Here is a 16920-nt window from a genome sequence, read left to right as displayed (position 1 = left end):
TTGTTTGTGTATTGACTTGCTGTTGCAATATTATTAATAAATGCAGAAATCCATTACTTTGGGTTTAAAATATGTGAGTGGAATTTATGTGGTATATGGAATTTATATTTTGAATTATACATGTTAGCCACAATACCATTAAAAATCATAATTATGACATTTTTGCTGCTCTGAGTTTGCTGCTCATGTTTTATGGAAAATATCACAATCTTGAGAAAAATGAAATGCATTACAGAATGCATTAGGGAGGCCAAAGTATAGAACAGTCCAGTTGGAACATTAAAATGCGAGAATGTGAAGCTTTCTGCAAAGCAAAATCCTTTAATCCATTATGGGCAAAACCGAGACATTTTTTTATCACTGAGAAAGAGTGCTGATCCCATTTTTAAAAGCTATGCATGGAACCACTATAAAATAATAATCAAGTTGTCCATCAGTATAATGCATTAGGATAAATTGCAATCTTTGAAATTTAATGTCTGATCTTTATTTAGAAATCTGAACATTTTGAATTCCGCACATTCAATGTCATGTGAATCAAATCCTTAATAAGGAAGCAGATACAATCGCCATGTCACTCAGCCCGTTATATAGAGTTACAAAAAGCTGACAAAATAGTGACTGCTTGTTGCTCATACTGTTTTATTCAGTGGTACATTAAGAATATCATCAAAATCCTCCATTACTATACTTCAAACACGCATTATTTAAACTTTCTTTTTTCTTTTTGTAAAAACAGTATTTTTAAACATTAGATTTTGTTTTAAAGACACAAGAGTGGATTTTATAGCATTAAGTTGGCTGTGTTGGCTCAGTGTGGTTGAGGCTCAGGGTTACTGACCAGAAGGTCAGGGGTTCAAGCCCCAGCACCACCAAGATGCCACTGTTGGGCCCTTGAGCAAGGCACTTAAATCCAGGTTGCTCCGGGGGGATTGTCTCTGTAATAACTGCACTGTAAGTCGCTTTGGATAAAAGCGTCTGCCAAATGCATAAATGTAAAATGAATACATATGCATAAATAAATGTATTTCTGTGCAACTAGTTGCACTAAACAGAATCGCATAATAATTACTTTTTCAAACAAGTTTCTAACACTTCATCATCTACCATTGCTCAGCCAAACAGTTGGAACACTGGAAACAGGAATTACACAATTCATTGTTAAATCTAAGGTAAATTCTCATTTGGAATTTAGTTTAAAATCAAAAGTGCATTATATTAGCTGTTTTAGAAGACAGACATCATGTCTGCATCAGTAGTTAAGTCATGAGAAGTCAGTACTTGCATAGTAAGTGTGTTCTGATAGCACTGATAAAACTGCTTTAAAAGTCCAAATACGTTCTCCTGTTCAATTTAAGACATGTATGTGTGTGAGATGATGTTGCACTGGATTAAAGGGATAGTTAACAAAAAAGAAAATTCTCTCATCATTTTCTTTCTTCTACTTAACACAAACAAAGAAAATTAAATTACATTTTTAGAAGAATATCTCAGCTCTGTAGGTCAATACAATGTAAGTGAATGGCGGCCAGAACTTTGAAGCTTCAAAAAGCACACAAAGGCAGTATAAAAGTAATCCATATAACTCCAGTGGTTAAATCTATATCTTCAGAAGCCATTTGATAGGTGTGGGTGAGAAAATGATTAATATTTAAAGATGCTGCAAGTGATTTTAGCCATTCTAGAATTTAAAGTTGAGTTGTTGGATAAGCTACGCCCCACCTTTCCAAAACGCAGCACTCCAAAGATACCAAATGCGACCGACACAAGCAGAAACGGTTGTTAAAAAAAATAAGCACCCTCAGCTGACAACTGTTATGAGCAACATGACATAAAAATGGCAATATGCCTTAATAATTTGCTGCAACTACAATACTATGAGAACACGCATATTTGATTGCTGTTTACAGAGTCTAGAGTTGTCACAGAGACCTGTGAGATATTTCAGGACACTTTTTCATAAATATCTTTCAGGGAAAAGTCAAATTTTTTGTATACATTTCCATTATAAAAATCACTTTCACCACCTTTAAGTCCTTTTTTACTATAAATTCTCCTTCCTGCCAGTACAAAAGAAAGGGAAAGAGAAAGTGGAGATTGATAGTAAAAAGGGACTTGCATTGATGTTTCTCACCCACACTTACCATATCGCTTCTGAAGATCTGGAGTCATTTTGATTACTTTAACACTGCCTTTGATTACTTTAACACAGCTTCAAAGTTCTTGTCACCATTCACTTGCATGGTTTGGACCTACAGAGCTAAAATATTTTTTTTTTTAAATACTTTTTTGTTTTCTGCAGAAGAAAGTCATACACATCTTGAATGATGAGAAAACGATGAGAGAATTTTCATTTTGGGATAAACTATTCCTTTAAGAACAATTAAAAAACATTTAACCTGATTATCCCCTTCAGACCCAGTTTTGCAAAGGGAAGAAGAATATTGGAATAACTATTAAAACTGAAAAAATTGATTGTCATATGGCTGCATTTAGAGTAGAAATGAAACATAGCCATGCTTATGTGTCCCTGGAACACATTTCAGGTCTGAACAGGTTAATGCCTAAAATATTGGCTGGGCTGAACACATCGGAACAGACAGAGTGAGAGAGAAAGAGATGTCACTGATCTCATTCCTTTAGTATCTGTTCTAAGGTTGCAAGGAGGTTCCTTAGTCCATAAATGTAGCCCTCATCTGCACTGTCGCTAGGAAACACATGAGCAAAATCGATCATTTTCACATCCCCTGCATTTTCTTCCTTATAATCTATTCCAATTTCCTCATCTTCCTCCTCTACACTTCCTCCATACATTCCGTTTACGGTCCTGTCATGCTGGAGGTTGTGGGGAAGATCACTGCAGTTTGATTGAATGCATTTCCTGCCCACTTGGGTTAAACTGCACTGAACACTCTTCTGAGTCTCATGTGGGAAGTGACCATTGGACTGTAGAAGTTGTCTTCCAGTCTCAGCTCTCTTGTGCATCATTCCATTGACTGTGTGAGGTGAGCCTTCATACATCAACAGCAGAGAGCTGGCGTAGAAATGCAGCTGTGTTTGGCTCTCAAACCAGTGGAGAATTTGTCGTATTTTAAAGACATTGTGGGAAATTGCATCCTTCCTTAAGCATTGACCATTATGGAAGAATCTAGTCAAGCCTGTAGAGAAAATCAAGACAACATCATTTTTGTTACTATGTGATAAATGGTAACCACTCCATTTTTTAAAATGTTATTAAAAACAGATTTGTTGACCGATTAACTTGGATGAGTTTTCTAGTTGCTTATGATTGCCAGATATAGATTTAAAGAGACTGCATTCACAAAGAGCAATTTCTAGCCGACAGCACCTTTTGACAAATTGATTTCTATGATTTTTCCATAATGTTATAGAGCTTGAACTGAAAAAGAACCATTTCTAACTGATGAAATATTTTAGAGCAGAGAAACACAAACAAACAAAAAACATATTCGCTATAGAAATCTAAGAAAATCTACCATGACTCTTTAAAGGGATAGTTAACCAAAAATTAAAATTCTCTCTTAATTTACTCATCGTCATGCCGTCCCAGATCTGTATGACTTTCTGTCTTCTGCAGAACACAAACAAAGATTTTTAGAAGAATATCTCAGCTCTGAATGGTTCATCCAATGCAGGTGAATGGTGGCCAGAACTTTGAAGCTCCAAATAACACATAAAGCAGCATCAAATCTACAACTCCATTGGTCAAATACATATCTTCAAAAGCAATATGATAGGTGTGGGTTAGAAACAATTTTGTTTTGTGGGTGAGAAATATTTTTTGAAACATTTAAGTAAAATTCTTCTCCCTGCCTGGTAGGTGGCATGAAGAATGTGAATCGCTAAAAACAAAAGAAAAATGTGACATTTACAGTAAAAAAGGACTTAAATATTGACCCGTTTCTCATCTACACCTATCATAATGCTTCTGTAAATATGGATTTAACCACAGAAGTAGTACGGATTACATTTATGCTACTTTTATGTGCTTTTTGGAACTTCAAAATTCTGGCCAATATTCATTTGAATTGTATTGAACTACTAAGCTAAAAAAAATCTTTGTTTGTGTTTCTGCAGAAGATAGAAAGTCATACACATCTGGGATGGCAAAAAATCCACCAGTCCACACAAGTGAGCCATGAAAGTGGAGCTTCACCATTTTTAACGGTGTCCTTTCCAAGACTGCGTCCATATGACTGGTCATGGGTGATGTAACTGTCTGAGTTGATCTGGTACACCTAAAATGAGAAGATAAGAGAGAAGAAAAGAGGAAAGACATCACCATGAACAAAAACAGAAACCGAGAGACAGAGCTATTCCCACGGCATGGATTATTACAGCCACACTACAAAAAATACAGCAGCTGGCAAAAAAAATGGCTCAGCCTAGAGACATAGAAAATAATAAGTTGAGAAAAAACAAGTGCCGGCAGAGTGCTGATACAGAAGATGATTTACTAAGGGGTTTGGAGGAAGGAAACTCTAAACAAAGTTCATGAAATATAAGCTACTAAAAACCTTCAATAATAAATATCACAACATAAAATGCATTTCATAAGATGCTAAAACCCTCAATGTATATACACTTACACTATACACTGAAGAGCCAAAACATTATGACCATCTGCCTAACATGCTTTTGGTCCTCAAAAAGCACATATCCGCTGAGGCATTGTGAAGAATTGTGACCTTTGTTGCCCTCGAGCATCGATGAGCCTTGGGCGTCCAACACCCTGTCATGGGTTTGTGGTTTGTCCCTCCTCGGACCACTGTCAGTTGGACTATTCTAGGTTAGACTTTTCTACTGACTCTGAAAAACACCAAAAGAAAGATGCCCAGCATCCCTGCTCATCTGCGTGAACGTAGTCGTGCTGCATGGAGGCATGAGGACTGCAGATGTGGCCAGGGCAATAAATTGCAATGTCCATACTGTGTCACACCTAAGATCATGCTACAGGGAGACAGGAAGGACAGTTGATCGTCCTCGCAGTGGCAAACCACGTGTAACAACACCTGTACAGCAGTGGGGATTTCTTTAAGACTGCAAGGGAAGCTCAGCTATAATGTCAAAAAAATAATGGTCAAATATGTACTATTGTGTAAACAATTTATTGACTAAAAATGCGTTAGAACACGTTCATCTCGAAGACGAGTTCGTTCAGAATCAGCTACATTACATATAGCAGGCATATACTTCTCATACATTCCCGTAGCTTCAGTGCATTTCCCTGTTGAAGCCGAGCGTCCATTGACTTCAATGGGGCTGCTCTGAACAGTTTTTTTCAGTGCTCCGAAAATAGACGGTCATTGGATAAATGCTGCGATTATGTCCCGCCCACGGACACTCAGCGTCTCTGGGGGTGAATGAGGAGTGGGCTGGCCCGGACTCCGGGCTTCCTCGTGATGATTGGAGGATCTGTCGAAAGACTGCATCTCCTTTTGATTGACAGCGAATCTGTACTATAAGAAGTCACTGAAGCTATTTCGCGCTCAGTCCCATCGCGGATTTCTCAAGTGTAGTCTAAAGACAAACTGCTGCAACCTATTTCTTTATATTTGTTTGCATTACATTTCACACAATTATACACCACATTCCTTGTTTCAGTTTTACCAAGTTTAATATATTTTGTTTTAGAGCGTTCGTTCGTTCGTTCGTTCATTCGTTCATTCATACAGTAGGCTAGGCTAGCGTTGTACAGGTGAAACTGCGCACGATGGCAGACGGTGCTAATATTGTCGACCTGATTTTGGCGAAGCCATTTGAAAGTCTTCCTTACGAGGAAAAAATTTGAATTAAACAGCAGGGCAGATCAACACCTAAGATTGATTTAGTGAAAAAAATAGGGTAAATAAGTTTATAATGTAGGCCGAAAATGAGTTTCCCCTCTTTGAAAGACCAGCAGCCGCCACTGCTGTACAGGATCGGAACATCCGAATATCACACCTGCGGGACAGGTACAGGATGGCAACAAAAACTGCTCGAGATACACCAAGAACGCACAATCCCTCCATCAGTGCTCAGACTGTCCACAATAGGCTGAGAGAGACTGGATTGAGGGCTTGTAGGCCTGTTGTAAGGCAGATCCTTACCAGACAACAATGTCACCTATGGGTACAAACCCACCTTCGCTGGACCAGACAGGACTGGCAAAAAAGTGCTCTTCAATGGCGAGTCGTGGTTTTTCTCACCAGGGGTGATGGTAGGACTTGCATTTATCGTCAAAGGAATGAGCATTACACAGAGGCCTGTACTCAGGAGTGGGATCGATTTGGAGGTGGAGAGTCCTTCATGGTCTTGGGCGGTGTGTCACAGCATCATTGGACTGAGCTTGTTGTCATTGCAGGCAATCTCAACATTGTGCATTACAGGGAAGATATCCTCCTCCCTCATGTGGCACCCTTCCTGCAGGACAGGAATCTCAATGTTCTGCCATGATCAGCGAAAGGGCCCGGATCTCAATCCCATTCAGCACATCTGGGACCTGTTGGATCGGAGGGTGAGGGCTAGGGCCATTCCACCCAGAAATGTCAGAGAAATGTAAGCGCAGCATAGTTCTAGAGGGAAGACTAGCAGCTGTACATCATCGCACCACTAGCTGGGTAATTCCTAGCCAATCACATGTAAGCCATTTCTTTATAAGTCTGCTCACAATCTATCACATTGCTGTTTCAGCATGCTAACACAGCAACCTCCACCACCCCACCACCACCAGTTGAGTCCTGTCCTGCATGGGGGTAGGTTCCTCGCCCCTACTCCTATCTCCGGCAGGATATGACGGTTCCGATTTGGACTTCTTTGGACCACCAGACGGGGCCTACGCCAAAGAGAGACATTATTTTTCTGTTTTATATTCATCAAATAACTGTAATTTAAATTTCACTCAAGTCTGCGAGTCTTCGTGATAGAACTTTCAAGTGCCTTGGTTGAAGAGTGGGGTAACATCTCACAGCAAGAACTGGAAAATCTGGTGCAGTCCATGAGGAGGAGATGCACTGCAGTACTTAGTGCAGCTGATGGCCACACCAGATACTGACTGTTACTTTTGATTTTGACCCCCACTTTTTTCAGGGCCACATTATTCAATTTCTGTTAGTCACATGTCTGTGAAACTTGTTTGGTTTATGTCTTAGTTGTTGAATCTTTTTATGTTCACACAAATATTTACAAATATGTTAAATTTGCTGAAAATAAAAGCAGTTGAAAGTGAGAAGACATTTCTTTTTTTGCTGAGTATATTATATAGTTTCATAGCCATATGACCACTGACACCATGTCAGCTACATATTATTATCCGGACCTTTAACTGGGAAGGAAATGTAGAGAACAGACATCTTGGAACTTTAATCAAATACACCTGCTATACACTCGACCATCTATTGTATGAATTTTCAAACATAGTGTCCCAAATGGAACATAAACAGTCTTTCAATTGATCGAAGTGATGTTTCAAACACACAGTCTGTTGTCGGTAGGTTTAGCATGTTAGCTGAACACAATCCAACACTCATATTTCAAATAACACTTATATTTACACAGCATGTGATGATGGTAAAGCATTCAACTCACATTAGTCAGCTGCTGTCTTCATAGAGGTGCCACAATAATCATTAAAGGACTAGTTCACCCAAAAATGAGCACACAATCAAAGATTTTTAGAAGAATATCTCAGCTCTGTAGGTCCATACAATGCAAATGAATGGTGACCAAAACTTTAAAGCACATAAACGCATCATAAAATTAATCCAAAAGATTCCAGGGGTTTAATCCATGTCTTCAGAAGTGATCCAATCGGTTTTCGGTGACCAAACAGACCAAAATGTAACTCCTTTTTCCCCTATAAATCTTGACATGAGTCTCCATGGTGATCATGATTTCAAGCTCGATTACACTTCCTAGCGCCATCTAGCAAGCACTAGGTAGTGTAATCGAGCTTGGAAATCATGATCATGCTTCAAGACTGCAAAGGCCAGATGCTTTTCCAAAAACCCTTTAGCCAAGACTAAAATTATCAATTGTAACTCTTCTAAGAGCTTTAAAGATACCTAGCTTAGCACAGAACAAGGCACAGTACTTACAGTACTATCACTTTTCTAAGTAATCAACACCGTGTCTTCACAGACAGGGTGCTGGCGCTACTACTGCCAACAACACAAATAAATGGTTTAGAACGTTCGTGTCCATGCGTTCAGTGTAGTCAGCCTCAAGCCATTGTGTCGTGTCAATGGACCCGCCCGGAGAAGGCATGGTGTTACAGTTTTCCCTTAGAAGTTATACAAAAATCCATTAGACTTACATAAACAGAATTTTCAAATGAGCCAAACCACTGCACTGAAATATACATACACTACCGGTCAAATGTTTTGAAACACGACTGAAAAGTTTCTCATGATTTTAAAAATCTTTTGATCTAAAGGTGTATGCTTAAATGTTTGAAATTAATTTTGTAGACAAAAATATAATTGTGCCACCATATAAATGTACTTCATTATTAAACAAAAATGTTGTTAAAAAAAAAAGTTTTTGAAATTGATGACAATAAGTGCCCAACATAGATGGGAACTCCTTCAATACTGTTTAAAAAGCATCCCAGGGTGATACCTCAAGAAGTTGGTTGAGAAAATATCAAGAGTACATGTCTGCAAATTCTAGGCTAAGGGTGACTATTTTGAAGATGCTAAAATATAACACAGTTTTGATTTATTTTGGATTTTGTTTCAACATAATTCCCATAAGTTCCATTTCTATTATTTCATAGTTTTGATGACTTTACTATTATTCTAAAATGTGAAAAAACGTATAATAAAGAATGAGTGTTTCAAAACGTTTGACCAGTAGTGTATGTATTAGCCAAATCACTGATATATAGTATATACTGTTCTATATATATATATATATATATATATATATATATATATATATATATATATATATATCAGTGGTTTGGCTCATTTGAAAATCAGTGGCCAAGACTATTCAAATGTAAACAAACACACTCAAGGCTACAAGGCCTCTTTTTCTCAGCTTTTCTTTCTTTTTCATTCTATCTTTCTGTCTGTCTATCTGTCTGACAGTTAATCAGTCTGTCTCACTGACTGTTGTATTTGTCTGTCTATCAAGCTGGTTAGCTGTCTGGTTGTTTGTCTTAATGTAATTTCTGTATCCCCATCAAACTTAAAACTTCTAAAACTAGTTTAAACTTTCAGACAAAGCTTTTTCATGCCAACATCAAAGTTGCTACATTGAGTCTTTCACAGAGTTAAGGATTGTATCAATCGACCCACTCAATAGGTATATCAAACATGAGCAAAACAAATTTGTGTGTGAATGCATTTTTACATTTACAATTGTATTTTGCCTTTAATGGAGTACTTACCTTCTTATCCAATGTGTGCAAGTGTTGTACGCATGCCTGTTTACGTTTTGACATCAAAAGCAAGCAGAGAACAATCAGATGATTTAAAAACTCATGTAAACACAGTTGAATAGCTGCTTTTTGGGAGTATCAGCATAATGGTGTGCATGTAAATTAATCGGTGATTCAAACGTGAGATTACAGAGGCAAATAGTCTCAATTTGAGTTTGACCTTGTACTGCACAGTTGCAACACAGTGAGAAAAACTGTTGGGCGCAGAATCCAAAGCAGAGTCATGAAATGACCACTGGTTTCTCTACAATCTTATCATCAGATGTCTTATCAAAATTAACTGAGAGTGTGGATAAGCTCTGAAAATTGATCATGCCTTAGTGGGAGGACAAATGGGAATTTATTTTTTGCAGCACTGAAATGGACCTTCAGAAACCTCACTCAGGTGATCTGAAGCTTCATATTGTGTTTATGAGCATCACATCACATAACAATGAAATCAGGTACTGAGAAAAGAATGCAGAGAGAAAAAAGCATGCAGGGATGTGAATAAAAGAATATGGAAAAAGAGGAGATATAAAGAAGATTAGGAAAGTTCATAAATACACTGAGCTGATGAAGACTCAGGCACAAACACACACACACACACACACACACACACACACACACACATAATGTGCGACTGTCTGGCTCACCCTCATGCCCAGTAGCAGGAAGCCGATCTCTTCCATTAGAGGATACTTCCCAATCTGCTGTTCACGTTTGTCTTGTGATGCAAAAGGGTCGTAACTTCTCCTGCCGATCTTTACGTCCATGATGCAGGGCTGTAAAAACCTCTGTGTCACATCCTCCAGCTTCAGATACTGTTCTGAGAAATATGAGACAGATAGGAGACAATTTCTGAGACATATGAGACATAAACATACAGCTCTGTCTCTTCATGAGACAATGAAAAGACAGCTCTGAGACAAATGATACAGAAAATGCCTATTATGAACTTTGTGAGCATGTGATGTCTTTAGATTCCATGTATCAGATGCTGTGTTTGATAATCCTGTTTATTAGATTATTAAGCAAAGTAAGTCTTTGAGGACATCATTGTGATTTTTCAGTGTTGTCATCCAACTGCACCATTCAAACATGGTCATTTATTTTGTGCCCAATCTTGGCAAACACAAAAAGATGCACAGAGACATGGAAAAGCAGTTTAAAGTTCAATATATTGATAGAGTGAATACTCCTTTATTGTACATACACTATATACGGACTAAACAAACATCTCACACTCATCAAGCACATGTACTGTACTTTGGACACATGACAACACCCACAATTAATGCTGAGAACATGATAACATAGGAAAGGCTTTATAGGTTTCTGCTTTCTTTTAACTCCCAAAGAATATAGAGTAACACTGCTGGAAGGAATCCAAAAATAAATACCAAACTATTGATCAATTATTAACTAATTAATAACTAAACTTATAACTAAACAAATATAGATAACACTAACTTGAGATGACCTTCAGGGAAAAGAAATTGAAATCTGACTGCTGAAGGAAAAATAGCACATGACTGTTGATTTCAACCAGGATTGACACAGCAGATTATTATAGTTAAATTAAACTTCAATTGAAAATGGACCTGTTTTAATTTCTCGATGCATGTCCCTGACCTTAATGCAAAGAATTTGCTTGTGCATGTTATTCTAAAGTAAACTGTATTTATTCAAGAAACTTAACTAAATGGAAAAAACTCCATTTCCAAGTCCTCCAAGTCCTTGAGTCCTTGAAATGTTGTTTCTTTTTGGATGACATCACAAAACCCTCTCAGTCATGAAAACCCTCCCCTCCAACCTATGCCCACTTTTCAAATGGATAAAATCAAGTCTGCTCTACATTTTTTTGTATTCTTTAAATATCAAGTTTTACTCGAAAATATATTAGAGTACAAAAATGAAATGGGCTGCGGACAGCATTTAATATTAACTGTAATATTTAAATCGGTCTGAAATTCAGTAGTGAATGTAACAATATGTGTTTGGGTAAGTTACTCAAAAAGTGATCCAATACAAATTATTAATGACTTTTCTTAATAATATTTAATAAAATTACTTTACTGATTATTTATCTGTAAAAGTAATCACATTACTAATTACTTTACTTTTCCGTAAAACAGAAACACAAACAGACATATGAACATAGTTCATGTTTTAAATGTATTCTGCTTAAATTATATTGCTTTAGAAATATGTGTAACCCCACTAATGCAATAACTGTAATGTGATTAAAATAATTTTAAATGTAATGTATTAAATTACTTTTATTACTTTAAAGTAATTAGATTAGACTTTGTAATCCGATTACACCCAACACTGTTAACAACCTGTGGCAGGGCAATGTCCGTCATGTGTGTAACGCAGTTCAATGGAAAGGAGGAGGCGAGAACCGGCTGGACAATATAAATAATAGTTTAATGAGAAACTTAAACAAAAGACAAACACACACACGACGGACATTGCCCGAAACAATCTCTCTCTCCCGTACCATCCTCCGCAGTTGGCCTTTATCCCTCTCAGAGGCTTGATTAGCCTGATAAGGGACTGGGTGTGTAGAATCACGACCTGGCCCCGCCCTCCGCCCTGCCATACAACCAAATTGGACATTGCTGTTTTATCTCACCGTGCGGCGACTCCCTTGGTGCCCATGTGCCATAGAACTTTGGTAGATGTTGTTGCAGGTCCATTAGCCTCTTATCTGTGCAGTCTTTAGCGTATACCTGCAGAAAACAGTAACATGTACTGTTAAGCAGCTTTGGATCCAGATAGGTTCTGGTCCACATTTATAGTTACCAGTGATTCCTGACTTCTACTCTTTCAATTCATTCTGACACCCATTAGCAGCCTATCAAAACTGCATAATCTCTATTTAAAGCAGTGGATGTTTACTGAGAATTATTATGAAATTAATGTCTTAGAAGAAGTGTTGGGGAATAAAATTGTTAAAAGTAAGTTGCATTATTGCATTACAACCAGAAAAGTAATTTAGCAACAAGATGATAAGAATGCACGTGGGATCTCACATCTGAACATGTGTATGTCTGCAGCAGAATCAGTTTATTTACCTGCTTGTAGAATAACATCTCTCGTGGGCCTCTCGGAGGAGGTTGTAGCTGTTTGAGTATTGTGCCATCAGGATGCTGCAGAACACCTGTGTCAGTAATGAAGCAATGACTGAGAACTTGCTAACATTTCTTCATCATTATATTCAACTCAACATCTGAAAGACTTTGGAGAAAATAAAGCGACATAAACGCATAAATGTCACTTTAAGCAGAATAACATTAAAGTAGACATATCAAATGTTGATGGTGCAGAGGAACTTTTCATTCAAAAATTATTTAAATATGTTTTCATATTAAAATGAACTGAAAAGCCGGAAAAATATGATTCCTCGTGATTTGACCCCTTTAAATTATATCTAAGATGACTATTCAATCAATCTGAGATTCCAGTCCAGTGATATTTGGTGTGCATTGGAGGGTTTGCAGCATTTACGCTGTGACATCTTGATATCTTCCACTCTGAGATCATAAGATCATGACTCTGCTGCTTTAACACAAGAAGAAGAAAAAAAGTGCTGACCACTCACAATCTGACAGTCCACACAGTCCATCAGATAACAGCTCTCAGTGCACTCTCATTCATCAGTAAATCCCCATGACAGAATCACAACTGACACATGAGAGTTACTACAGCGGAGGAAATGATGTCATCTGACTGCTGGGCAGCTTGATTGTTTCTTTTCATCAAAGACATCGTGGTTTCACGTTAAACAAGAGTGAAAACAAATCCAGTGACTTTTTAATTAAGTATTGAATGATTTTAACTCTTTTTTTAGTCTCAATCACTAAAAAATGCCTAGAGGAAAACCTGTGCAAATTATTCCACGAGTGTCAAAGTTTATACTGAATTTACCCATGAAAAAATATCTAAAACACAGGATCTCCATTGGAATCATTAGGCAATTTTGTAACCAGTCCTAAAGGATCCAAATCCTTTTCTCATATACTGTACAATAGAATACACAGTATTCAATAGGACTCGTAAGAATCATAAAAGAAAAAAAACTGCAGGAATTTCAGTTTATCCAGTAGAATCTTATTTAATTCCATTACGATCATTTAAGATCCAAATTGTTCCAATAGTAATCCTCTATAGATTTTTTTAACCACATTTGTTCATCCTGATCTAATCCAACCTACGATAAACGAAACCTATGTACTTCACTAACAAGTGTTTCAGGTTAAACCAAGGTGAGCTCAATCGACAGCATTTGAGGCATACTATTGATTACCACAAATAAAAAATTTTAAAATAATAATTTTTACTTTTCCCTCCTTTTCTTAAATAAAGTGAGGTTACATTGAGGCACTTACAATGGAAGGGAAAGAGGCCTTGAGTTGTTATACTGGATGTGCCAATAACTTTACACAGAAAAAGTGTATTAAGCCATTTTATCACACTACAATCATATTAACACACATATTGTTTACATCTTATATACAGTGAGTATTTTAACATTTAGGGATTTGTCCCATTCACTTTCAGTGTAAGTGCCTCACTGTAACCCAGATTTTTGTTTAAAAAAGGAGGACAATTCAAAATCATTTTTTGTGGCAAATCAACATTATGCTATAAATGCTGCCATTTAAGCTTAACTTGTATTGAAACTCGGAATATATCTAGTTTAAACAAATTCTACTAATTCAATTTTCAGTTTGATTAATGATTATTTTTTTTTACTGCTCATTTCAGTGTTATTTATTTATTTGTATTATTATTATTTATTTATTTTTAGATGTGTTTTAATTATCTGATATGTTATTCGTTTGATTTGTTGTTTTCCGGACAAGAAATGATCCGAAACATTATGGCACATTTTAAAAATACAATAAATAATGATTTGTCCATAAACTGACCAGTGTTATTGATCCCGCATTTATGTCCCGCCACCTGATGAGAGAACGGCACACATCCATTTATCATCCCGTGCTCTACAGCCCCGTTTCCTTTATTCCAAACATATTCTGTGTTTATTCTTTCCACTTTTTCCAGCATTAGAGATGGTGAATCCATGATCTGACAACCGCCAACTTGTTCAGCATAGGATTATCCAAGTTTAACAGGCGAGAGTTAATGAGTGGCCAGAGGATCTGAAGTCGTTTAACAGGAAGACAAACATGTTCATGCAACACTCAGAATATCTGTGCTGTCAGATCAGAGCCACCATTTGGAGCCCTTTAATTTGGCGCTTATTTATCACTGTGTGCGTAAATGTGCGCAATATACTGTGGCTTACACCGTTGTCACGCGACGCGTCTTTCAGGGTTCTGAATGGAGACGTGACGTCAGCACGCAGTCCTCTAATCAAAGGGAGTGTTCACACAAGACACGTTCTTGCGTTCCGTCAGTGTACTCGTGACGTGAGTCCTACTGGCGTCTTTGGCCGTAATTTAGAGCTCCGTGGTTGTGACCTGTCTTGTTTTTTTGTTTGTTTGTTTTTTTGTCTCGCGCCATGAGCGTTGCGTTTTTAAGATGTATGCTATTTAGTTAAAACTGTTCAAACTACCTGTCAAACCGCATTTGAGACCCCACCATTATTCTGTAGATTTTATTGGCAGCAACGCCATCTTTTATTTTTGACGATAATGACAACGAGGCTGTGAGGGAAAGAAGAAAAGTTTCTTCAATGGGTTGTACAGTTGTTTAATATGTTTTTGCATCATTCAGCTGACAAAACATTGACAAAATTCCAACCAACATAAGTTCAGTTGTGGAAAATTAGATGTGACCTAGGAGTTTTTGATAGCTGTATAGTGCATGTCATTGAAGAAATGGTACACTGTAAAAGTTGTTGTAAATTTTACAGTAACTTACTGGTACCTGGATGCCAGTATGTTACTGTAAAATTGTTTACAGTATTATTACTGTATTTTCATATAGGCCCACTGTATAATTACTGTATTTCCATTTACAGTATTGCTGTATTTTCATTTACAGTATTATTACTGTATTCTTATTAGTATTGCTGTATTTTAATTTACAGTGTTAGTACTGTTTTTCATTTACAGTACAAGTACTGATTTTGAATTAGAGTTTAGCTTAATTAACTTTAAACAAAATTCTATTTCTACCTGTAAAAAACAATCAAATTGCAGTACAGCACAATTACTCATGAACATTTGCCCTTACAATATTATTTTTAATTGTTGAACATTTACAAATGTGTTCATGCACTCTCTCTCTCTCCCTCTCTCTCTCTCTTTCTTGTTTTTTTTTTTCTCCATAAACTGGTTTGGAAGCTGACAACATAACTTTGTCTTACCTTTAATAACCATCATAAGAAATGATCATAGCTTAAGTCTATACCTCTCAGCCTCACTTTCATTCCCATCAAAAATCATAGATGGCGCTGTTGTGAATAAGGCCTATTAGGTTCTATTAGATTATTTTTTTTATTTTAGCTCTTATTATTTTAGTAGCTTAGGGATAGTTCTGCAGAACACAAATTAAGATTTTTAGAAGAATATCTCAGCTCTGTAGGTCAATTCAATGCAAGTAAATTGTAACCAGAACTTTGAAACATAAGTGTAAATTTAGGTAGGATAATAGGGACATGTCCCTATCAACTGTCAGAAAATCTAAAATGTCCAGGTTAACATTTGGGCAATTTTGCCACTGAGAAAATTCTTTAACTTTGTGTTTATTTTCATTTCATTGTTACATAAAAAATTCTCAGCATCATTATTCATGTGTAAATTATGCCCAGACCTTTTCTGAAGCGGTGCATAACAGCCGTTGTCACGTAACACCTGTTACTTTTCTCTGCGCTGTTAAGGATTCACCAATCACAGTTGTTTGTGATGACTATATAAGGGCCTTTTTTAATAGTTATTTGAAGATTACATGGTGGATTTCTATATGTATCTTAGGCCCAATCATTTAAGATAGACTTTAACAAGCATGATTTTCATGTACAAATGTTTCCTATCTAATTCTTAATCAAAACACGTCCTGAGTTTTGTGATTATTTGTAATATTTTAACTAAAATGTCATATTTTCTGTACACAAGGTATAGCATTTAGCCAATACATGTTTTATTTTACACATTGGAGAAGAACATTGGGGTAGAAAGAAAAATTATGCTTTGTCTATAACATTTACATTTATTTATTTAAAATGTATTATTATTATTTATTTAGCAGATGCGTTTATTCAAAGCGACTTACAAATGAGACAACAATATAATAAGAGCTGTAATGCAATTCTCACATAGCTTAGAGCAGTACACATGTGAAGTTTTTTTTTTTTTTAGAACTACAGGAAAATACAGGAAATAACGTAAAATCTTTATCAAATTGGCTGTCACTTATTTCCAGGGGTTTCAGTACAGTGTAAAAATGTGATGTGGTAGTGTAGGTGTTCTCCTAAATCAGAATTCGCAGAGGTCGGAGTTAAAAACTGTTACATATTT

At 36.6% G+C, this 16920-nt stretch overlaps 1 protein-coding gene across 1 annotated transcript; it reads right to left on the bottom strand.

Moving 5' to 3' along the window:
- Positions 1 to 537: 537 nt before the first annotated feature.
- ipmka (inositol polyphosphate multikinase a) lies at positions 538 to 14449 on the bottom strand. The gene is made up of 6 exons (XM_052150623.1): positions 14365 to 14449; positions 12508 to 12593; positions 12066 to 12162; positions 10081 to 10253; positions 4178 to 4259; positions 538 to 3158 (listed from the first exon to the last, which is right to left on the bottom strand). The coding sequence occupies exons 1-6, from the start codon at positions 14429 to 14431 to the stop codon at positions 2632 to 2634; spliced, it is 1032 nt and encodes a 343-aa protein (XP_052006583.1). The 5' UTR covers positions 14432 to 14449; the 3' UTR covers positions 538 to 2631.
- Positions 14450 to 16920: the final 2471 nt, after the last annotated feature.

This window comes from Xyrauchen texanus, chromosome 20, assembly GCF_025860055.1.
Source record: "Xyrauchen texanus isolate HMW12.3.18 chromosome 20, RBS_HiC_50CHRs, whole genome shotgun sequence".
Lineage (NCBI taxonomy): Eukaryota > Metazoa > Chordata > Actinopteri > Cypriniformes > Catostomidae > Xyrauchen > Xyrauchen texanus.
This window is presented reverse-complemented; position numbering and strand designations above follow the sequence as displayed.